Source organism: Delphinus delphis, chromosome 16 (assembly GCF_949987515.2).
Source record: "Delphinus delphis chromosome 16, mDelDel1.2, whole genome shotgun sequence".
NCBI classification, from domain to species: domain Eukaryota; kingdom Metazoa; phylum Chordata; class Mammalia; order Artiodactyla; family Delphinidae; genus Delphinus; species Delphinus delphis.
In genome coordinates, this window is record NC_082698.1 from 47,108,576 (window position 1) to 47,133,145 (window position 24,570).

General features: G+C 36.4%; 1 protein-coding gene across 3 annotated transcripts in view; it reads right to left on the reverse strand.

Annotated features, from left to right (window-relative positions):
• MAPK8 (mitogen-activated protein kinase 8) overlaps positions 1-24,570 on the reverse strand; it is a 102,795-nt gene that overhangs the window by 15,613 nt on the left and 62,612 nt on the right. For all 3 annotated transcript variants that reach the window (XM_060034654.1, XM_060034655.1, XM_060034656.1), the window contains exons 2-5: positions 20,709-20,879; positions 16,930-17,059; positions 6,161-6,219; positions 5,935-6,073 (exon numbers count right to left, since the gene is read on the reverse strand). In XM_060034654.1, the coding sequence (XP_059890637.1) occupies positions 5,935-6,073; positions 6,161-6,219; positions 16,930-17,059; positions 20,709-20,830 (450 nt within the window). In that variant the 5' untranslated portion in view covers positions 20,831-20,879. The remainder of the gene's footprint in view (positions 1-5,934; positions 6,074-6,160; positions 6,220-16,929; positions 17,060-20,708; positions 20,880-24,570) is intronic.

Consider the following 24,570-nt stretch of genomic DNA (forward strand, 5'->3'; position numbering starts at 1 on the left):
ATGGCAGAGTCCTCACCCCACTAGGACCTGTACTGGACACATACTGTGGGAGATAAACCTTGGTTGTGTTAAGCCACTGAAAACTCAAGTGTTTATTTGTTAATAACCTAGTTGTGATATTGTGATTTATAATAAGAAAACCATATTTGGTCATTGTCCCAATTACTGGCACAGAGCTCCTAGAACCCTTGGAATTTCCTAAGTGATAAGAGCAATAAAGGTGAAAGGAGTGCTTTTTGTTATTCGTAAGAAGTACCTTTCAACTACACCAGAGTTGACTTAATGAGGTTACTTTTGGAAAGTTCCAAAGGATGAGGCTGGTTGCCAGGGAACCAACAAAATAATTAGAGTGTTGAAACTTTCAGTCCCACAGGCCCCCAGACCACCTGGGAGGGGAAAGGGGCTAGAGACTGAGTTCAATCTCCAATGGTCAAAGATTTAATCAATCACGCCTATGTAATGAAGCCTCGATTAAAAACCCAAAAGGACTGGTACAGAGAGCTTCCAGTAAACACATGGAGGTGCTGGGAGAGTGGTGCACCCAGAGAGGGCTCGGAAGCTCCGTGCGCCTTCCCACATACTTTGCCTTATGCATCTCTCCATTTGGCTGTTCCTGAGTTACATCCTTTGTAATTAACCAGTAATCCAGAAAGTAAAATGTTTTCCTGAGTTCTATTAGGCACTCTAGCAAATTAACTGAATCTGAGGAGGGGGTTGTGGGAACCTCCAAATTATAGCCTGGGATTATGATTGGCATTTGAAGTTGGGGCAGTCTTGTGGGACTAAGCCCTTAACCTGGAGGATCTGAGGCTATTTCCAGGTAGATAGTGTCTACCTGGAATTGAGTAAAATTGTAGGATACCCAGGCTGGTGTCCAGAGAATCTGAGGACTGTTTGGTGTGGGAAAAACTACCTCACATCTGGTGTGAGAAGCATTATGGTAGTAGTGTGAGAGTAAAAGAGACACCTAAGAATGTTTTCCGTTATACTAGTCTATTCTGACTAACACTGAAATTGATGACAGGAGTACAGTGTTACTATTATAAACACAGGATCATAGCTTAGTAGTTGAGCAGCAGGCAGCAGGGAAACTAATATCAAAGGTTGGAAAGGTGATCCAGGTTATAGAGTAGCAAGACATTTCATGACACTGTCACCTACAATAACTTGGAAGGCACAGCACTTGCATAATGAACTTGAGCTCTAGAACAGGGGTTGGCAAATTAATGCCTGCCTGTTTTTGTGAAGAAAGTTTTATCAGAACACAGTCACACTCTCATTACCTACTACTGTCTATGGCTGCTTTTGCGTTACTATGATAAAGTTGAGAAGCTGTAACAGAGACTGTATAAACTGATAAAGTTTATACTTTATCAACTGATAAAGTTGAGAAGCTGTAACAGAGACTTGCCTTTAGAAAAAAAGTCTGCTGACCCCTGCTCTAGAAGGAGATTGAAAAGCAAAACTTTAGTAGTGGGTATAGGTGGCTATTGGCTACAAATCAAAGAATTGGCCACTTCACAAGAAGAAATAAAAGGGAACAGAGAATCTAGAATTTCAAGGCCTTGCCATTCTGGGAAAGCTAAATGCTACTAGACCTTTCAAAAAGAAAAAAAAAGAAAAAATAGCGGGTTGCTCAGCAAATATCTCCACCTCCTAACCCAATATACTTCTTCACCTTATCGATGGGCCTACAGTAATTCTGGCCAATGGAATGTGAGGAAATGTGATGTTCATCAAATCTGAAGAGAAGTTTTAGATGTGCTTGACTGATTTAGCTTGGCTCTTGCCCTTCTTTCACCATGAGAAAAGGATGTGCCCCAGGGAGGCACTCCTTCAGCCTGGATGCTAAAAGCTGGACATGAAACAAACCCTGAACCTGATCCCATGATCTGGAGCAGTGCCACACAGCCAACCTGCAGACCCCTGAGCAAGCAATAAATGTTGTTGTAAGCCACTGATATCTTGAATTTGTTTCTAATGCACCATTTTCACATAACAATTCTGAAAGCCTTTGATGGAAGAAGACCTGAAAAATCTTTCAATTGATGAAAATACCTCAGACTTGCCAACAGAGGCCTAAAAACATAAAGGCAGACATTAAGTCCAAGAATATAGAGCCAGTGAGCTACCAGATGTGCTTTGAAAAGAACTGAAATTTAAAACATAAGAAGTCTCCTGAGTTTCTAAGAGAGATGTACCATTTTAAAAAAAAGAACTCCTTAAGGCTGTGACTGTTCTAGCCTTAAAACAATGGTTCTCAAATCAGGGCAATTTTGTTCCCAGGGGATATTTGGCAATGTCTAAAGACATTTTTGGTTGTCACAATTGGGGAGTACTACTGGCATCTCATGGGTAAAGGCCAGGAATGCTGCTAAACTTTCTACAATGTACAGGACAGCCCCTCAAAAGAAAGAATTATTCATCCAAAATGTCAATAGTGTCCAGGTTAAGGACTGTCTTAAAGTGACACTTGGGCCTCCAATCTTTAACAGATAGGAGTGAAACAGGGGCAGCCCCCAATGAGAACACACTTTCCAATACCCACTTCAGATATACTCAAGAAGGCTAGAAGAAAAGACTCTCCACAGGGTGGAGCCAGGTACCACAGAGAAGAGTGGACAGAGTACTCCTTGCAGAGATCAGATTCAGGGCCTAATCAAGGAGTAGTCTTCCCCACCACAAGGGCAAAAGAACGCTAACAATGTCTACACAACAGAATTACAAATAAATAACGACTGCATTTTTCAATTTCCCAAATGGGATTGTTTATTGTAGTTACCCTGACCCTGTTTGACCACCATATCTAGGGAATGGGGGGAGGGGGAGGAGATGCAAGTGACCAGATAATTTGGTCATTTTAGTTCTAATATTTCTAGACCAAAAGAAGGAATATCTGGATTAATGTAGAGATTACTATGTATCACTTAGCACTAAATGCCTTGATAGGCTAGGACTCTGGGTTATCTTCCCTAAGGAGGGGGTGACTAGGTACTAGGTGTGGAATAAAGGAAGCAAAGGAATGCTTGATAAGCAGAGCAGAATGGCACAGACCATTCTGAAGACTGCCTCCCCCCATTTCCCAGTTCCCTTACAATTAGGCAGGTCCTTATGACTAGTTCTGCCCATGGTCTTAGACCCAGTACATTCCACCTGGCTTTTTCTTCCCCTGACACCGGGACCAGCAACTATCTAGATGCTGGAGCCTTATACAGCTTAGCTTGGATCTCTGAGCAAATATGTGGAACTCCATCCCCCATCCTGACTTGTACTGAACCCCTAAAGGATGAAAGCTCAGGTTATTTTATCAAGCAAGTAATCTCCGGCAAGCAGAGAGGGTAGGTAAGGAGAATTTAAGAGTAGAGCACAGAGGTGAGTATCAATTATGGCCTCAAGACCAGCTATAGAAATGGGTGCTATGGTTTATCCCATTAAACTTCTTGGAACTTGCTCAAGGAACAGACATCAAATAAAATCCTGGAAAAACAGTTTCCAGAGCTTACCGTATGAAAGAAGTAGGAACAAATGGCACCAGGGGTGGCCTATGGTGGGTGCTGTGATACCTGCTCTGAGCCTGGGTTTAGGACTGAGGCACTCATTCTTCCAGGGGCTGGCAGTGTTGACTACTGACAGTTTTCAGCAAATCTCTCTCCAGGAAATGCCCTCAGCCACAGAGAGCCACTTTTTCCAAAGTCTGCTCTCCAAGACCAAGGTCTGCTTGAGTCACCAGTTGAGGCCTCTAGAGTGATTGCATCTAATTTCTCCCCTATGTCTATTTTTTACTTCCTTTACTCCCCACAGATGTTGATCCTGAGAGGACTCCCCATTAAACTGCTTACATGTCAATATATCTCCATCCTTGAGTTTGTTTCCCAAACAGCCTGATCTAAGATAAAGGCATATTTTTCATCATAGGTAAAAGACCCCTAATGTGACTGTATTTGGAGATCAGGCCCTTATGGAGGTAATTAAGGTTAAATGAAGTCATGAGGGTGGGACCCCAATACAAAAGAACTGATGTCCTTACAGAAAAGAAAAAGACACCAGAGCTTGCTCTCTCTTCCTGCATGCACAGAGGAAAGGGCATGTGAGGACACAGCAAGAAGGCAGCTATCTCCAAGCCAGGAAGAGAGATCTCACCAGAAACTGAATTTATTTGCACCTTGGTCCTGGACTTCTAACCTCCCAAACTGTGAGAAAATAGATTTCTGTTTTTTAAGCCACCCAGTCTGTGGTATTTTGTTATGGTACCCCAAACAGACTAATACAACCTAAGTAAATGGAAAGACATCCTGTGTTCATGAATCTGAATACTAAATATAGTTAAGATGGCAAAACTACCCAAGCAATGTACAGTCCATGAAACCCTTATTAAAATTCCAATGGACTTTTCTGCAGAAATGGAAAAGCTGATACTCAAATTCATGTGGAATCACAACAGGCCCTGAATAGTCAAAATGATACTGAGAAAGAATAAAGTTGGTAGACTCACACTTTCCCATTTCAAAATTTACTACAAAGCTACAGTGATCAAAATAATGTGGTTCTGATATAAGCACAGACACAAAGACCAATGGAATAGAGAACTAGGAGTCCAAAAATAAATCCATATGTCTACGGCCAACTGAATTTCAATAAGGGTGCCAAGACCATTCAATTAGAAAACAATAGTCTCTTTAATAAATGATGCTGGGATAACTGGATTTCCACAAGTGAAAGAATGAAGTTGGCACCTTATCTCACACCATATACAAAAATTAACTCAAAATGGGTCAAAGACCTAAATGTAAGAGCCAGAACTATAAAACTCTTGATGGAAAACTAGGGGTGAATCTTAATGACCTCAGATTTCACAATAGAGTCTTACATATGACACTAAAAGGACAAGCAACCAAAAAAAAAAATAAACTGATTTTCATGAAAAGTAAAAACATCTCCATATCAAAAGAGATCAAGGAAGTGAAAAAAACAACATACAAATTCAGAGAAAATATTTACAAATTACTTATCTGATAAGGGTCTAGTATTCAGAATATATAAAGAACTCTAATAACTCAACAACAAAGACAAACAACTCAATTAAAAAATGGGCAGAGCTTGAATAGACATTTCTCCCAAGAAGATATATAAACGTCCAACAAACATGAAAAGATGTTCAATGTCATTACAGAAATGCAAGTCAAAACCACAATGAGATGCCACTTCATACTCACTAGTAATGGCTAGAATGAAAAAGTCATTAAGTATTAGCAAAGATCTGGGGAAGATGGAACTTTCGTGCACTGTTGCTGGGAATGTAAAATGGTGTACCCACTGTGGAAAAGTTTGTTCATTCCTCAGAAAGTTAAATATGACCCAGCAATTCAACTCCAAGGTAGATACCCAAAAGAACTGAAAACAGGAACTCAAACAAATACCTGTACCTTAATGTTCACAACAGCACTATCCACAAAAGCTAAAAGGTGGAAATAACCCAAATGTCCATGAATGGATGAATGGATAAACAAAATGTGGTAAATACATACAAAAGAATATTAATCAGTCATAAAAAGGAATGAACTACTGATATATGCTTCAATATGGGTGAACTTGAAAACACTACGCTAAGTTAAAGAAACCAGACACAAAAGGTCATATATTGTATGATTCCACCTATATGAAACATCCAGAAGAGGTATATCCATGGACACAGAAAGCAGACTGGTATATGCCAGGGGTTGGGGTGAGAGGGGAATGGGGAGCTACTGCCTAATGGGTAGGCAGTTTTCTTTTGGGGCAATGAATATATTTTGAAATTTGGTATCGGTAGTGGTTGCACAATGTTGTGAATGCACTAAATATCATTGAATTGTACACTTTAAGATGGTTAATTTTATGTTACATGAATTATACCTCTATGATTAGAAAAAGAATATGACAGTTTTTTCTACTAACCCGATGAATAATTCCAGCAGAGTGAAGGTGTTTGATTCCACACAGCATCTGATAGAGAAGGTAGGACATTCTTTCATGATCTAGTTCCATCTGAATCACTTGACAAAGATTTGCATCCATGAGCTCCATGACTATGTAACTTCACGGGTGAAAAAATATGACAGCTGAAGTATACAGTAACAATCGAAGAACAATGTATTAACAAAATTTTAATTATCACACTTACACATCTTGAAATTCTTCTAGGGATTTCTGTGGTGTAAAAACATTCAAAAGGCCAATTATCTGTGGCAAAAGCAGAGAAATAGGAAAATTAGAAATTCCTTAATAATATTTTCATTTGGGAACTGCAAATACATGGATTAAAAAAAAGCCACCTTCAGTGTAAAATTTTTCAAGTCTTATGTTCTAAGCTTAAGTAATCCCTTTTATTTTATATAATAAAACTTTATGGCCAGGGGTTGGGGGCAGGGAGGGAAGCAGAGTACAGAGAATCTTAAGGGCAGTGACAATACCCTGAATGATACTATAACGGTAGATATATGTCATTGTACATTTATCCAATCCCATAGAATGTACAACACCAAAAGTGAACCCTAATGTAAACTATGGACTTTGGGTGATAAGGAGGTGTCAATGCAGGTTCACTGATTATAACAAATGCACCACTCTGGTGGGGGATGTTAATAATGCAGAAAGCTGTGCGTGTGCGTGGGCAGGGGGTATATGGGAAATCTCTGTACCTTTCTCTCAATCTTGCTGTGCACCGAAAACTGCTCTAAAAAAACAGCCTTCACACACACACAATATCAACAGAAGAGCTCCACAAAATCCATTCCATTTATGAACATTCAATTATCAAGAACCTACATTATACAACCCTCTACATAATTTGTAAGCAAATCTTAAATACCTTCTGCCAGCTCTTATCCAACTCAATATTTCTATATAATCTCAGCCCTTTCGCCCCCTGGTTTTTCATAATACTGCACTTCCCCAGTTTTCCTCATTTCCAGTCTATTCCACTAGTTTATCCATAGACATGCTCTCTTTCCCACTATTTTGTTTTAATCCTCCTCCTTTATCTGTACCCTTTTCTTGGGTGATACTATGTATGTCTTTTTCTCCAAACATCTCTATGGTGTTTTTCTAAATACTCATTAAAAGTCCTTGCTTAGTTTATGAGTCTCAGATTTTCACAGCTACCTCACATGAGGGCTCACAAAATAATATAAAACTGAACTCATTATCCTTCCAACCCAAACCCCTTACTTTTCCAGAGTGTCTTTTCTTTTACAATAGAAAGCTGAGAGTGATTTTTGACTTTTTTCAATATTTGTACCATAATAAATATTTAAAAGGATGCCATCCATTCTCTGTTAGTCTGAATTTCAACCTCTTCTTTTCATTTCCTGTGCCACTATTTATGCTGAGGATTCTAGCATCTCATCTAGACTGTTCATGCTATAATAACTTCTAACACTTGGTTCCCTAACAACGGTTTTCTGCAAATCCAGCTACCATTTTACTGCTTATAATATATGGTAATGAAAAGACCTGATCATATTATTCAGCTTCTCAAAAACCTAATGCCACCAAAAAAAAGGCCAAAACTCCCTTGCAGTACACTCAAAGCCCTCCATAACAGAATATCAACCCACTTCTTCTCTTGCTAAGCCCTCTATTAAACTTGACACTTGAGCAAGAATATTGTTTTCAAAAAACTGTCAAGGCCTTTAAACATACTATTCCCTATGCTGGTCATTTACCTAAAAAACTACTAAACAAACCTGCAAGATAGGCCTCTTTTGTAGGGTCTGACAACCCCTAGTCCTTGACAGACCTGAATATTCTACTTTGTCCCCACGATATCTTATATGTTATTATGGCATTTAACACACCGTAGTATAGTCTCCCTTTCACAACAGCCTCTTATTCCCCTTTACAATTCCAGCATTCAGGAAAACACCTCACACATATTTTTGAAATGTCTGTTGACAATTATACTTAGGAATGGGAATGTTTTTCTAGACATAAACTTCATGAGAGCAGAATCCATGTTACTCATTTAAGCATAAAGCTTTGCTTATAGAAGGCATTCAAATATATGTTCAGTGAATAAATTCAGAAAAGTACTTTTCAGATCAGAGAGGGTAAAACAAATGTGTTTAAGACAGAGGAATAAGTATCTAGTTGTTCTAAATGAATTCATGTCTCCTAACCAGATGAACTGTACACTTGGAGACTTGGAGAATTAGTAAAACTATTCTCATTAACATCTGGGAAATCCCACAGTAGGAGACAGGTGTTAAAGATGAAAGGCATACAGAGACAGAAAGGAGATTAGCTGTTGCTTAGAACTAAGGAATATGGGAGATGGGGGAATGAGAGCTAAAGGAATGGCGTCTCTTTTTGAGGTAATGAAGATGTTCTAGAACTGACTGTGGTGACAGTCACATATATCAGTGAATATACTAAAAACCACTGAATTAAATGGATTAGTTGTATGGTATGTGAATTGTATCATAAGAAAGCTGTTATATAAAAAAAGATTAAAAGGGACAGTTGTCTTGCTTCTCAAAAAGAGAAATAAAGAAAATTACATCAGTCATATACTGGACAAACAAAAGTCAAGGACTGATTAAGTGGATGGTATATGACTACTTTAAAAGAAGTAAAAATTACTAGGAACACGTAAAAATTCACTGGGAAACTTTATACTTCTGTGAATAAAAACAACAACAGCAATAGTAACAACAAAGAACAGCAGCAGATCAGAGAAATGCAACCAGATAGATGAAGATTTCAAAAAGGCATTTTTGAAAATGTCACTAATAACAATATCCTTGTGAATAGGTTGAAGAATTGGGAGATACGGGCAATTTTTATAGTTAGAGCTGTAATTTTTGCAGGTTGCTAATGAACTAATCCAACTATTATGAAGGCATCCTGAGCAAAACTGGTAAGTGAAGCCAACAAGTGAAAAATCCGAACAAAGAAGAAAGCAATCCCCAACAGTCTAGTAAGAGGAGCCAGATTTCACATATGAAACTGAATAGGAAGATACAGAAAGCACTACACTAAAGAATGGGAAAGACCTGTTAGCTGGTCTATGACAAAGAATAACTTGCTTATTAGGTAATGTGAGTCAAATGGTGACCAGATTTCCAAACAGGATTACAATGTCCACAGTTAAGAGATGACATGCCTCAGCTCCTCTCAGAGGATTCAATCAGACATGCACTACTGTGTACCAGGTGACATATCCAAGTGCATTCAGAGATAAGTGACCAAGTTGAAAAGGAAACTCAAAACCATCTATGAAGAGTGGAAAATGCACAATATGAATGTACTTAGTACTACTGAATTGTACATTTAAAAATGGTTAAGATAGTAAGTTTTATTGTTATTGTATTTTACCTCAATTAAAAAAAAAAGAAGAAGGGAATGGGAAAAACCAGAGATGTTTAGACCAATGAAGAGATGATTTGCACAAAAAGGCAAGACATTACAAAAGCATCCATCCATCAGGGAGTGGAAAAATTCCATTACCATTCCTCTTTTCCCTATCTTTATTCACATTCATTCACTGAACAATTCACTGAAAAAGTTATGTTTCGAGCACCTATTCCGTGCAAGCACTCTTCTAGGTGCCAAGGGTATTACCTGGATGAATCTGTGCCACCTCCACTAAAGGGTTACTCATGTGAAACAAGCTTTCCATGCCCTCCATTTAGTTGACAGAACCATCTTTCTTTGCAGTCACCCAGGCTCAGGAGGTAGGTGTCACTGGCCGTCTCTCCCCAATGCAAAACCAAGGTAATGCCACCACGACATTGCCACGAAACAGGCTCCAAGGGGTACGAGCAGTTCTATTCCAGGGCAGGAGGCCACCAGCAAAATCTTGACAAGCAACATACTTGGCTCCCATCTAGAACAAGAATGGCTGACGCAACTTCTTCCCGATCACTGACTGACTGTAATCTTTATCTCTAGGCCTTTTTTTTTTTTCTGGTTAATAAAATAAGTTTATTTATATATACATGGTAGCTGAATTCTGTGGATAAGGAAAAATAAGTCATACATCTCACATATGTATATATAACATATGTATCTCTGATTACATATATTATATATAAATTTACTTTTCTAACAGATTTCTTTCTCTATATACACACACACATTGATATTTTAAATGCAATCGCCGACAGAAATATTATGATAAGACAACTTAACATGAGTTTGGTGATTGTCTCTATGCCTCTTTTTAAATACTATTCCTCCTCTTGGAGGCTCCCTTCCTTCAATAACCCAATTTTTACCCCATCTTTAAGAAATAGTCTAGGTCCACCCTTCCCCAAAGCTGTCCCGTTTCATTCAAGCTCACAACAATCTTCTTTCTCCTTAAATCCCAACACTTATTTTCCATCTGCCATAATTTTTTTTGAATTTTATTTAATTTTTTTATACAGCAGGTTCTTATAGTTATCCATTTTATACATATTAGTGTATACATGTCAATCCCAATCTCCCAATTCATCACACCCACCCCGCCACTTTCCCCCCTTGGTGTCCATACGTTTGTTCTCTACAACTGTGTCTCTACTTCTGCCATGCAAACCGGTTCATCTGTACCATTTTTCTAGGTTCCACATATATGCGTTAATATACGATATTTGGTTTGCTCTTTCTGACTTACTTCACTCTGTATGACAGTCTCTAGAGCCAACCACGTCTCTACAAATGACCCAATTTCATTCCCTTTTATGGCTGAGAAATATTCCATTGTATATATGTACCATATCTTCTTTATCCATTCGTCTGTCGATGGACATTTAGGTTGCTTCCATGACCTGGCTATTGTAAATAGTGCTGCAATGAACTTTGGGGTGCATGTGACTTTTTGAATTATGGTTTTCTCTGGCTATATGCCCAGTAGTGAGATTACTGGGTCATATGGTAATTCTACTTTTAGTTTTTTTTGTTTTTTTTTTTTTTTTTTGGTGGTACGCGGGCCTCTCACTGTTGTGGCCTCTCCCGTTGCGGAGCACAGGCTCCAGAAGTGCAGGCTCCGGATGCGCAGGCTCAACGGCCATGGCTCACGGGCCCAGCCGCTCCGCAGCATGTGGGATCTTCCCGGACTGGGGCACGAACCCGTGTCCCCTGCATCGGCAGGCGGACTCTCAACCACTGCGCTACCAGGGAAGCCCCTACTTTTAGTTTTTTAAGGAATCTCCATACTGTTCTCCATAGTGTCTGTATAAATTTACATTCCCACCAACAGTGCAAGAGGGTTCCCTTTTCTCCACACCCTCTCCAGCATTTGTTGTTTGTAGATTTTCTGATGTGAGGTGATACCTCATTGTAGTTTTGATTTGCATTTCTCTAATAATTAGTGATGTTGAACAGATTTTCATGTGCTTCTTGGCCATCTGTATGTCTTCTTTGGAGAAATCTCTATTTAGGTCTTCAGCCCATTTTTTGATTGGGTTGTTTATTTTTTTAATATTGAGCTGCATGAGCTGTTTATACTTTGTTAATTTGTTTGCAAATACTTTCTCCCATTCCGAGGGCTGTCTTTTCATCTTGTTTGTAGTTTCCTTTGCTTTGCAAAAGTTTTTAAGTTTCATTAGGTCCCATTTGTTTATTTTTGTTTTTATTTCCATTATTCTAGGAGGTGGATCAAAAATGATCTTGCTGTGATTTATGTCAAAAAGTGTTCTTCCTATGTTTTCCTCTAAGAGTTTTATAGTGTCCAGTCTTACATTTAGGTCTCTAATCCACTTTGAGTTTATTTTTGTGTATGGTGTTAGGGAGCGTTCTAATTTCATTCCTTTACATGTAGCTGTCCAGTTTTCCCAGAACCACTTATTGAAGAGACTGTCTTTTCTCCATTGTATATCCTTGCCTCCTTTGTCATAGATTAGTTGACCACAGGCGTGTGGGTTTATCTCTGGGCTTTCTATCCTGTTCCATTGATCTATATTTCTGTTTTTGTGCCAGTACCACATTGTCTTGATTACTGTAGCTTTGTAGTATAGTCTGAAGTCAGGGAGTCTGATTCCTCCAGCTTTGTTTTTTTTCCCCTCAAGACTGCTTTGGCTGTTCAGAGTCTTTTGTGTCTCCATACAAATTTTAAGATTTTTTGTTCTAGTTCTGTAAAAAATGCCATCGGTAATTTGATAGGGATTGCACTGAATTTGTAGATTGCTTTGGGTAATATAGTCATTTTCACAATATTGATTCTTCCAATCCAAGAACATGGTATATCTCTCCATCTGTTTGTATCATCTTTTTTTTTTTTTTTTTTTTTTTGCGGTACGCAGGGCTCTCACTGTTGTGGCCTCTCCAGTCGCAGAGCACAGGCTCCGGACGCGCAGGCCCAGTGGCCATGGCTCACGGGCTCAGCCGCTCCACGGCATGTGGGATCCTCCCAGACCGGGGCACGAACCTGTGTCCCCTGCATCGGCAGGCGGACTCTCAACCCATGCACCACCAGGGAAGCCCCTGTTTGTATCATCTTTAATTTCTTTCATCAGTGTCTTATAGTTTTCTGCACACAGGTTTTTTGTCTCCTTAGGTAGGTTTATTCCTAGGTATTTTATTCTTTTTGTTGCACTGGTAAATGGGAGTGTTTCCTTAATTTCTCTTTCAGATTTTGTATCATTAGTGTATAGGAATGCAAGAGATTTCTGTGCATTAATTTTGTATCCTGCTACTCTACCAGATTCATTGATTAGCTCTAGTAGTTTTCTGGTGGCATCTTTAGGATTATCTATGTATAGTCATCTGCAAACAGTGACAGTTTTACCTCTTCTGTTCCAATTTGTATTCCTTTTATTTCTTTTTCTTCTCTGATTGCCGTGGCTAGGACTTCCAAAACCATGGTGAATAATAGAGGTGAGAGTGGACATCCTTGTCTTGTTCCTGATCTTAGAGGGAATACTGTTTTTCACCATTGAGAATGATGTTTGCTGTGGGTTTGTAATACACGGCCTTTATTATGGTGAGGAAGGTTCCCTCTATGCCTACTTTTTGGAGAGTTTTTATCATAAGTGGGTGTTGAATTTTGTCAAAAGCTTTTTCTGCATCTATTGAGATGATCATATGGTTTTTATTCTTCAATTTGTTAATATGGTGCATCACATTGATTGATTTGCATATATTGAAGAATCCTTGCATCCCTGGGATAAATCCCACTTGATCATGGTGTATGATCCTTTTAATGTGTTGTTGTAGTCTGTTTGCTAGTATTTTGTTGAGGATATCTGCAACTATATTCATCAGTGATATTGGTCTGTAATTTTCTTTTTTTGTAGTATCTTTGTCTGGTTTTGGTATCAGGGTGATGGTGGCCTCATAGAATGAGTTTGGGAGTGTTCCTTCCTCTGCAATTGTTTGGAAGAGTTTGAGAAGGATGGGTGTTAGCTCTTCTCTAAATGTTTGATAGAATTCTCCTGTGAAGCCATCTGGTCCTGGACTTTTGTTTGTTGGAAGATTTTTAATCACAGTTTCAATTTCATTACTTGTGACTGGTCTGTTCATATTTTCTATTTCTTCCTGATTCAGTCTTGGGAGATCGTACCTTTGTAAGAATTTGTCCATTTCTTCCAGGTTGTCCATTTTATTGGCATAGAGTTGCTTGTAGTAGTCTCTTAGGATGCTTTGTATTTCTGTGATGTCTACTGTAACTTCTCCTTTTTCATTTCTAATTTTATTGATTTGAGTCCTCTCCCTCTTTTTCTTGATGAGTTTGGCTCATGGTTTATCAATTTTGTTTATCTTCTCAAGGAACTAGCTTTTAGTTTTATTGATCTTTGCTATTGTTTTCTTTGTTTCTATTTCATTTATTTCTGCTCTGATCTTTATGATTTCTTTCCTTCTACTAATTTTGGGTTTTGTTTGTTCTTCTTTATCTAGTTCCTTTAGGTGTAAGGTTAGATTGTTTATATGAGATTTTTCTTGTTTCTTGAGGTAGGCTTGTACTGCTATAAACTTCCTTCTTAGAACTGCTTTTGCTGCATCCCATAGGTTTTGGATCGTCGTGTTTTTGTTGTCATTTGTCTTTAGGTATTTTTTGATTTCCTCTTTGACTTCTTCAGTGATCTCTTGGTTATTTAGTAACGTATTGTTTAGCCTCCATGTGTCTGTGTTCTTTACGTTTTTTTCCCTGTAACTGATTTCTAATCTCATAGCGTTGTGGTCAGAAAAGATGCTTGATATGATTTCAATTTTCTTAAATTTACTGAGGCTTGATTTGTGACCCAGTATGTGATCTATCCTGGAGAATGTTCCGTGGGCACTTACGAAGAAAGTGTAATCTGCTGTTATTGGATGGAATGTCCTAAAAATATTAATTAAATCTATCTGGTCTATTGTGTCATTTAAAGTTTGTGTTTCCTTATTAATTTTCTGTCTGGATGATCTGTCCATCGGTGTAAGTGAGGTGTTAAAGTCCCCCACTATTATTGTGCTACTGTCGATTTCCTCTTTTATAGCTGTTAGCAATTGCCTAATGTATTGAGGTGCTCCTATGTTGGGTGCATATATATTTATAATTGTTATATCTTCTTCTTGGATTGATCCCTTGATCATTGTGTAGTGTCCTTCCTTGTCTCTTGTAACATTCTTTATTTTAAAGTCTATTTTATCTGATATGAGTATTGCTACTCCAGCTTTCTTTCGATTTCTATTTGCATGGAATATCTTTTTCCATCCCTTCACTTTCAGTCTGTATGTGTCCCTAGGTCTGAAGTGGGTCTCTTGTAGACGGCATATATATGGGTCTTGTTTTTGTATCCATTCAGTGAGCCTGTGTCTTTTGGTTGGAGCATTTAATCCATTCACGTTTAAGGTAATTATCGATATGTATGTTCCTATTACCATTTTCTTGTTATGGGTTTGTTTTTGTAGGTCCTTTTCTTCTCTGTGTTTCCCACTTAGAGAAGTTCCTTTAGCATTTGTTGTAGAGCTGGTTTGGTGGTGCTGATTTCTCTTAGCTTTTGCTTGTCTGTAAAGCTTTTGATTTCTCCGTTGAATCTGAAAGAGATCCTTGCTGGGTAGAGTAATCTTGGTTGTAGGTTCTTCCCTTTCATCACTTTAAATATATCATGCCACTCCCTTCTGGCTTGTAGAGTTTCTGCTGAGAAATCAGCTGTTAACCTTATGGGAGTTCCCTTGTATGTTATATGTCGTTTTTCCCTTGTTGCTTTCAATAATTTTTCTTTCTCTTTAATTTTCGTCAATTTGATTACTACGTGTCTCAGCATGCTTCTCCTTGGGTTTATCCTGCCTGGGACTCTCTGTGCTTCCTGGACTTGGGTGGCTATTTCCTTTCCCGTGTTAGGGAAGTTTTCAACTATAATCTCTTCAAATATTTCCTCGGGTCCTTTCTCTCTCTCTTCTCGTTCTGAGACCCTTATAATGAGAATGTTGTTGCATTTAATATTGTCCCAGAGGTCTCTTAGGCTGTCTTCCTTTCTTTTCATTCTTTTTTCTTTATTCTGTTCCATGGCAGTGAATCCACCATTCTGTCTTCCAGGTCACTTATCTGTTCTTCTGCCTCAGTTATTCTGCTATTGATTCCTTCTAGTGTATTTTTCATTTCACTTATTGTATTGTTCATCTCTGTTTCTTTGTTCTTTAATTCTTCTAGGTGTTTGTTAAACATTTCTTGCATCTTCTCAATCTTTGCCTCCATTCTTTTTCTGAGGTCCTGGATCACCTTCACTATCACTATTCTGAATTCTTTTTCTGGAAGGTTGCCTATCTCCACTTCATTTAGTTGGTTTTCTGGGGTTGTATCTTCTTCCTTCATCTGGTAAAAAGTCCTCTGCCTTTTCATTTTGTCTGTCTTTCTGTGAATGTGGTTCTCCTTCCACAGGCTGCAGAATTGTAGTTCTTCTTGCTTCTGCTGTCTGTCCTCTGGTGGATGAGGCTAACTAAGAGGCTTGTGCAAGTTTCCTGATTGGAGGGACTGGTGGTGGGTAGAGCTGGGTGTTGCTCTGGTGGGCAGAGCTCAGTAAAACTTTAATCCACTTGTCTACTGATGGGTAGGGCTGCATTCCATCTGCCATAATTTGACAAACTTTTACTGCTTTATCACATCTGGTATTTAACTCTTTATGTATTTATTTTGTCTTCAAAATAACACTGTAAGCTCCCTCAAAAAGGAGTCTAATCCTCAATTTCCATAAATTTTTTCCCTTGGGGCTAATCTACTAACCCCAATACACAGAGGCTTGCACATAGCTAGCTCTCAAAATGCGGTAAATTGTGTTTTGTGCGATCAGAAAGTATTGAGCTCTTTATAAACTCCTTTGGACAAACACCACAACACATCTCCAGTCAGATGCTTTGTGTTTAGTACTTCATAAAACTGTCCCTTGTACAATTTACTCCTAGTTTATTTCCTCTCATTTTGGAGAAATCATTCCATTAAAATAATCATAAAAGTATCAGTATGCTTAATGTAAGTTTTTAAAAGTGTAAAGGAGTGAAAGTCGTATGTTTAAGTCTTTATAATCATTAGAAAATAGAATTAGGAATGTTTTACTAATTCCATTTAAATATTTTTTAAAGTTTCTGGTAAACTGCTTTATCCAATATTATTAAATAAAGTACCAATGTCAAAGAATAATGGGAACAATTTCATCTCTGTGCTCAGGTTCCAGTTTTCCGAAATGTCAGCTTAATAGAAAACAAAAAGCAGAAGATGAGATCAAGCCTAAATAAAGTTCTAAAACATCTACCTCTTTAAAATTCCTTTTGCAAATTAAATGTCAGAAAATTATACAATCTAAATTTCATAAGCTATTTTTCTTCTAATATAATTTAATAAAGTTGAGAAAAATTTATATATCCCTTTAAGCAATGCTTCAATCCAAAAGAACAATTTAAAGCACCTACTATTTTAAAAGATTTTTATATTCATATATTCATGAACAAATCTTGATTTCATTTATACTTAAGAAATTTTCTAAAATGTTCACTTACATTTTTGTGATTTACACATTTCATAAGAACTAGCTCTCTGTAAGCACGCTTAGCATGAGTTTGATTCTGAAATGGCCGGCTTAGCTTCTTGATTGCAACATTTCTTTCAAGAATGGCATCATAAGCTGCACTGTAATAAGAAATTCAAAAACAACAAAAAACTTAAAAATCTGCAAAACTGAATTTATGAAACATTCATTTAGATTCCTCACTTTCTCCAAAGATAAATGCACTTGAACCAATTTCCAGCCCTTGATGCTCAATATGTCTCTTCTATACCTATTAGAGCATATTCCAACAGTGTATAGCATTGTTAACTGTTTCTTAAAATGCTAATGGATTAAAAGTGAAAATGGACTGTGAAGAAAGAGATTGCTTGTTCACTGAGTGTCATCCAAGATCCACCTAGCATACAATGGGCACTCAATGCACAAATGTTTAATGAGTATTCAGGTCCAATAGGTAGCTTAGAGCCCAAATGAATCCCTCACCCCAAATCTACACCAAGGAAAGACAGGATAAAGAATACATGTAGTCATAAATTCTACTCAAAACATTTGCTGAAGAATTCTACATAAGTACATCACTTCCTCTTTAGACACAACAAAATGAATACAGAAGAGGAAAGTGCATATAGAGGCATCTATACGAAAGATTATTTTATAAAAAGTAAACACTTAAAATTTGTTTTGGAGGAGAAATTAAAAATCAAGGTATTTATAAATATAAATGCCAGATTTCAGGACACCAGAAGCTGCTTCATAACTATTAACGAAACAACTATAATTCTGGGAAATATAACACTATACTCATTAACTCTTCACATCTTCCTCTACCATATGACTCTGACCAAACGGCATATTTTGCAAATGACAAGTCAAAGAAAGTATAGCACAAGTAAGGTAAAGTGTCTTAAAATTATAGAATATTATGATTAAAAGAGGCTTTTAAAAATCATTTGGATTAATCACTGCCTGATATAGGGCCAGAGAGGTTAAGTAATTTGTCCAAGGTCAGCCAGAAAGTTAAAAGCAAAGCTGAGACGAGTAGACTAAGACATGAGGTCGTGCTTTTCATACTGGACCACCTAACATACTATAAAAGATGAGTTCTGTTTATATAATATTTGGAAAGTCAGCATGCTACTGATTAAAATTATTCTCTCACCTAACTGGAAACCTGAGTTTGTTGTGGCAATCTTACTATATCAAATATAGTGAAGAAATTATGTATTAAGAAATTGGTACTACATAAAAGGACACATCTATACATTCTATATATACCATTAACTATTGCCTATATACATATATATACATATACACCAAAACATACATATTACAATCTTTACTTAGAAAATGCTGTTATTTACAGATATGTTCTTCCCAAATTAAAAAAAAAGGCAAAACAAAAAACATTAGGGGTCACATAAAATGATTAAAAGTTTTGACTGTTTCAGATAAAGTATTTTATTTTTAACCATTAAATTCATTCCTATTAATTTTTTATCTGCTATATCAAACTCTAAATTTGAACTATTTTGTATCCAAGGAAATTAGATTTCTAATTATTGATTCTTTTTTTTAAATTAATTAATTTTTGGCTGCATGGCATGTTCATTCATTGTGATGCGCGGGCTTCTCACTGCGGTGGCTTCTCTTGCTGCGGAGCACAGGCTCTAGGCGCACGGGCTTCAGTAGCTGTAGCTCAAAGGCTCTAGAGCGCAGGCTCAGTAGTTGTGGCTCACGGACTTAGTTGCTCCGCGGCATGTGGGATCTTCCCAGACCAGGGCTTGAACCCATGTCTCCTACATTGGCAGGCAGATTCTTAACCACTGTGCCACCAAGGAAGCCCATAATTATTGATTCTTAAATGTGCACAAATTAGAAACACCTGGGGACTCAGAGGCCCCAATCCAGACCCAATGAATCTTACCATCTATAACTGGGGCCCAAAATAATGCCTTTAAAAAAAAAATTAAGTTCTTCAGTTGATTCTGACAGTAGTACAACAGTGAGTTTAAAAAAAATTTTTATTATTTGTCTATTTCAAAGTAATGTTTTGTGAAGCAAAAATTTGAAGGCATTTATTCCTTAGGACACCGGCTGATTACCTTCCAAAGCAATTAAAAAAGAAAATTCTGGTACACAAATTTCAAAAAGCACTTGTCTGAGGATAAGTGAAGATACAGGAACATAATATATTTTTAAAATACTATTAAGTATTTTATAAACAATATATTCCTCACAACAACCCTGTATACTAGGTAGGAAAACAGGCTTTAGAAGAGTTAATTTGCCATGTGAGTCACAAAGTTAATAAATCAGAGAGTTAGAATCTGAACCAATAGTTCACTTTCAGAATTCTTAGCATATTGATATTACCACATCATTTTCTTTAAATTTAATTTGTGGATGGTTAAATGTCATCAGTTAAAATGACAACCAATCAGCCAATAATGCTTTATAAAATGACCCAGCTTCTGTAGTTTGTGATAGTATAAATTACCTTAAGAATACAGAAAAGAGAATAAATGTTACAGTCCCCATTACACAAATTTGTTTGATTCTAATATTTTACCATTATTCCTCTGAACTTTTTTAAAAGAAAGATATTATTATAGGTAAAGCCCCCTTCCTTCTCTCTATTCTCAGAGGTAAGTACTATCCTGAGTTTGGTATTTATGAATGTTTTTATACTTCTGCATACATAAATATATGGTATTGTTTTGCATACTTTAAAGTACATATATATATACAGTATAATAATGTATGTATATTCTACATCTTGCTTTTAAACTCTGTTACATTTCTGATTATCCTTGTTGACACATATAAGCTCCAGTTCATTTTAAATGTTGTAGAGTATTTCACTGTGTGATTATTTTTTATTCTCCTACTGATAGATTTGATGTTATTACCAATTTTTGCTATTTTAAATGGTACTGCAAAGAACAGCCCTACATATGTCTCTTTCTGTACCTATGCAAGAGCTGTATGCAAAAGTTTTTCTAGAACCTGGGAGAACTGCAGGGTTGTAAACACTTAGGATTTTTTAATAGATTCCAAAACAAATCTGGTTCAAGAAGAGGTAATAAAGATATAATTATGAAAAAAAAAAAGATATAATTATGCTTGAGTGAGGCTTAGAATTCCCTACAACACTAGCTTATTATGCTAACTTAGTAACCTAAAATTATTAACAGAACTATCCCAAAGAGTGTTTTGATTTTCAGTTTATAAGGAATTATGCTGATCTATAGAGCCTAGGCCTTTTGTAAAAATTAGCCTGTAGATCAATTTTAAAGATACATAGGAGTTTTGAAACACATACAGTGGCATATTAGCTGACTTTATTCCCCAGTGTAAAACAAGATTTATGATATTCGAGAATTTCATTACAGTGTAAAAGTGATGATTAAGTGAAGCTTCTTATTAAACAGTTAGCTATGGGAATAAATGTATACATGGAATTACCAAGCATGTCACTTATTCTTTCCTGATACACATATCTGTCTTTACATGGCTTATGACCAAGTATTTAATCATAATTTACACTTAAAGATGACAGAGCTGATTTATAAAATTATGTTTTATGAATAATAAAAAAGCCATTAATCTCAGAACAAAACAGCCGTGTTATAGCTTTAATTTAAATTTTATAGTTTTAATTTTTTGAGGTAAGCTAAATATTTACCAAGGAATATTTACCAAAGAATTTATGAGAGAAGAAAACAAAGCAGTTAATGATTCTTTGCCTAATTTTTGGAAGTAAAAACTTACCATACTATTCCTTGGGCTCCTGAACCTATAGGTTTTAAATTCTGATACCGTTTCAGGACTGTGAATGTAGAATCTCCAATCTCTACACTATAAAAATTGCTGTCACGCTTGCTTCTGCTCATGGTGGCAAGCAATTAATTTAATGGCTTCATCCAAAAATTCACCAAGAAGCTGCAAAATGGAACAAAATGTGATGTTAACAAAATGAATTTGCTTAATCTTAAAATTCAAGTCATCACTCTATTCACAGATTGCTAGATCATGTTAAAAGAGCTGCTTCATTAAAAAACACAGTTAGAAAGAAAAAATTACCACAGAGCCTGGTTAGCATCTGCTATACTTAAGAAACAACCAATAGTTTAAAAAAGAAAAACAAAAAGCAAATAATTATAACTGTTTTTAAGGTCACTTCCAGTTTAAAAGTTTAAACTAGTCCTTTTTATGTGTTTATTATAGTGTTGAAACCTTAATTTTTGTAACTGATAAACTTTCATTCAAAAATAATTCACAATCTCAGTGAGTGTTCGTGGAAGGAACAACAAATTGACAGGTTAGTAAGCTGGTTATCACATATCACTCCTACAGAAAAAACTAACAAACACAGAGCAGCACCTTGCTGTCATTAAAACAGAGCCCCTGATCCCCAATAGCAACATCCGGGTGTAATGCATAAGCTGAGGTTGTAATGGTTGAAAGAAAAGAATCACAGTAGAAAATATAAGATTAAAAATATATATATAAGGTAAAGTTATTTTAAAAATAAGAAACTGTAAGAGAAGCATTTAGTATATTGGGATATGAAACAAAACAATGCTGTTCTGAACTGTTTGGGTCATCTAAAGCATAACCTAAGTTCTGACCACAGAGTTTTACAATTTGTCTGATTGAAAGCCAAAGCAGTCTTTTCCTACCCGTTTGAGTATTACTTGCTGACAAATCTTATTAACCATCCTTACTAGACAAAACCAGCCTATTCTAAAATGCATGCAAGGGACTTCCCTGGCGGTCCAATAGTTGAGACTCGGTACTTCCAATGCAGGGGGCAGAGGTTCAATCCCTGGTCGGGGAACTAGGATCCCACATGCCACACAACATGGCCAAAAAGTAAAATAAAATAAAATAAAATAAAGTGAGCCTTAAAATGCATGCAAGACAGCTCCAACCTACTCTCCATATCCCGTAATAAACTGAGAAACCAGTTAGGTCTAAAGAATTACTATTTTTGTGTGTGTGGCTGTAAGACAATGCTAACAACAAAAACAAACACACAAAAAAAATTCTGCTAAGACTTAGAATGCAAAGATTTAATTCAACATATATTAAATGCATACCATGTGCCAGGCACTGTGCTGTGTCCTGGGGCCAGATCATGTAGAGGCTCATGAACTGGATTCTAATAGCTGAATTCTTTTTTTTTTTTTTTCTTTTTTTAAAGCAGGTGGCTGAGTTTATTCTGTGCACACACACGCAGACCTAAGTTATCATATCCACATAATAGCTCAATTCTTAGAGTAGGATAGAAGCCACTGGAAAGTGCAGAGTAAGAGAGTGCCTTGACTATATCCCTAGCTGCTACTTGGAGATTATACTGCAAGAGAGGGAGCAAGAGCTGGAAGAGGAAAACCAGTGAGCTACTGAACTAAGCCAAATGAAAGAAATAAAATTAAAATTAAAAAGAAGTTTTAGGTAGGTGGAGTTAAAAATAAACAAAAACTAAACAAAAAGTTTAAACAGTGTAGGCTTTAGAAGAAATAAACTGGAAGCAATTGTGAAGGTAGAGACATGATTTAGATAAATTAAAGAAAGGCCCAGAGAAACATTTCTAAAATCAATAACAAAATTAGTCATGTAATATTCCAGAGAAAACTGAAACCACAAGTCTCATTAACTCTGCCTAAGTTAACAGACCATAGGCTTGTCAATTTCTACAACAAAGCCTGTGGAGATAGTGACTGGAACTGTACTGAGTAATAAACATCAATTTGGGGAGAAATGACATTATAACAATTTTGAGTTTTCTGATCCATGAACATGATATTCATTTCCATTTACTTGGTTCTCCTTTAAGTTCCCTCAGCAATGTTTTATAGTTTCCAATACACAGGTCTTGCAAAATTCTGTTCAACTTCTCCACAGTATTATTGACATTTAGATGCTACTGTGAATGTTTTCACGTTAATTTATTTTTATTTAAATTTCAGTTGTTCATTGCTAGTACAAAGAAATACAATTAATTCTTTTGCATAATAACTTTGTACTAAGCTCACTTATTAGTCTTAGTAGCCTTTTTTGTGGATTCTTTGAGATTTTCTACACACACAAGCAGTTTCATTTCTTCATTTCCAATTTGGATGGCTTTGAATTCCTTTTCTTGCCTCACTGCACTAACTGTAATTCCCATACAATCCTGAATAGAAGTGGTAAGAGCATCATCATTCCCTCATTCCCGACCTTAGGGGAAAAGCATTCAGTCTTTCACCACTAAGTGTGATGTAAATTACAGGATTTTACTAGACACCCTTTAACAGGCAGAAAAAGTTCCCTTCAAGTCCTAGTTGACTGAGAGTTTTTTATCACTAAAGAGCATTAAATTTTGTCAAATGATTTTTCTGAATCTATTCAGATTATCATATGGTTTTTCTTTCTTAGTAGGTTCATATGGTGAATTACACTGATTGATTTTCAAACATTAAACCAAACTTGTATTCCTGTAATGACTCTTACTTGGTAAAAAGTATTACCCTTTTTTTTTAATACTATTGATTCAGTTGGCTAAAATTTCATTAAAGGTTTTTCCATCTATTTTTGTGGGGGCTATTGGTCTGTAGTTTTCTTTCACACTAAGGGTAAATGCTGACCTCATAAAATGAGTTGGGAAGTATTCCCTTTATTTTCTGAGAGACTTTGTGTAGTACTGATATTATTTCATCTTGAATGTTTGATAGAATGCCTCAGTGAACATTCTAGGACAAGAGATTTTTTGAAGGAAGATTTTAACTGCAAATTTATTTTTTTTAAAAATATATAGGGCTGCTCAGGTTATCTATTTCTTCTTAAATGAGCTTTTGGTAGTTTGTGTTTTTAAAGGCATTTGCTCATTTCATCTAAATTGTTGAATTTAATGTCTATAGGATCTGTAGACATGTGTCTTCTTTCATTCCTGCTATTGTAATCTGCATCCTCTCTCTTTTTTTCCTGATTAGTCTGGCTAGAATTTTATCACTGTTATTGATCTTTTCAAAAAGCCAAATTTTAGTTTCTGTTTTTCTTTATTGTTTTGTACTTTTCTATTTCTTTGGTTTCTGCTCTTGTCTTTATTCCCTTTTTTTTTTAGGATTACTCTTATCCTTTAGTTTCTTAAAATGGAAGCTTAAGAGTACTGATTTGAGGATTGCTTTTTATAATATAAACAATTAATACCATAATTTACCCTTAAAGCAGCACTTCAGAGCTTCATCCCACAATTTTTTTAACCATCAAATCTATACTTAATAATAATAAAAGCAAAATTTTACATAGAGCTTACTTTATGCTGGGTCCTGTTTCAAGTGCTTATAAATACTCTTTTAATCCTCACAACAGTCCTATGAAGGTTTTCTAATTGTTTATGGATAGAGAGTAAATTCAGTCCCTGTTACTACATCTTGGCTGGAAGTATAAGTCCCATTTACTCATTTTGTCTGATGCTGCATTATGTTAAGAAAGGACCTATTGTTTTTCCATTTTACAGATGACAGAATTGAGTCTTTAAAGGTTACCTATGGTTGCAAAGTTAGTAAAGAGTTAGTAAGTTAGTAAGAGGTTTGTTTGTTTGTTTGTTTTTAGAGTGAGGATTTGAGTCCTTCATCCATACACTATATTG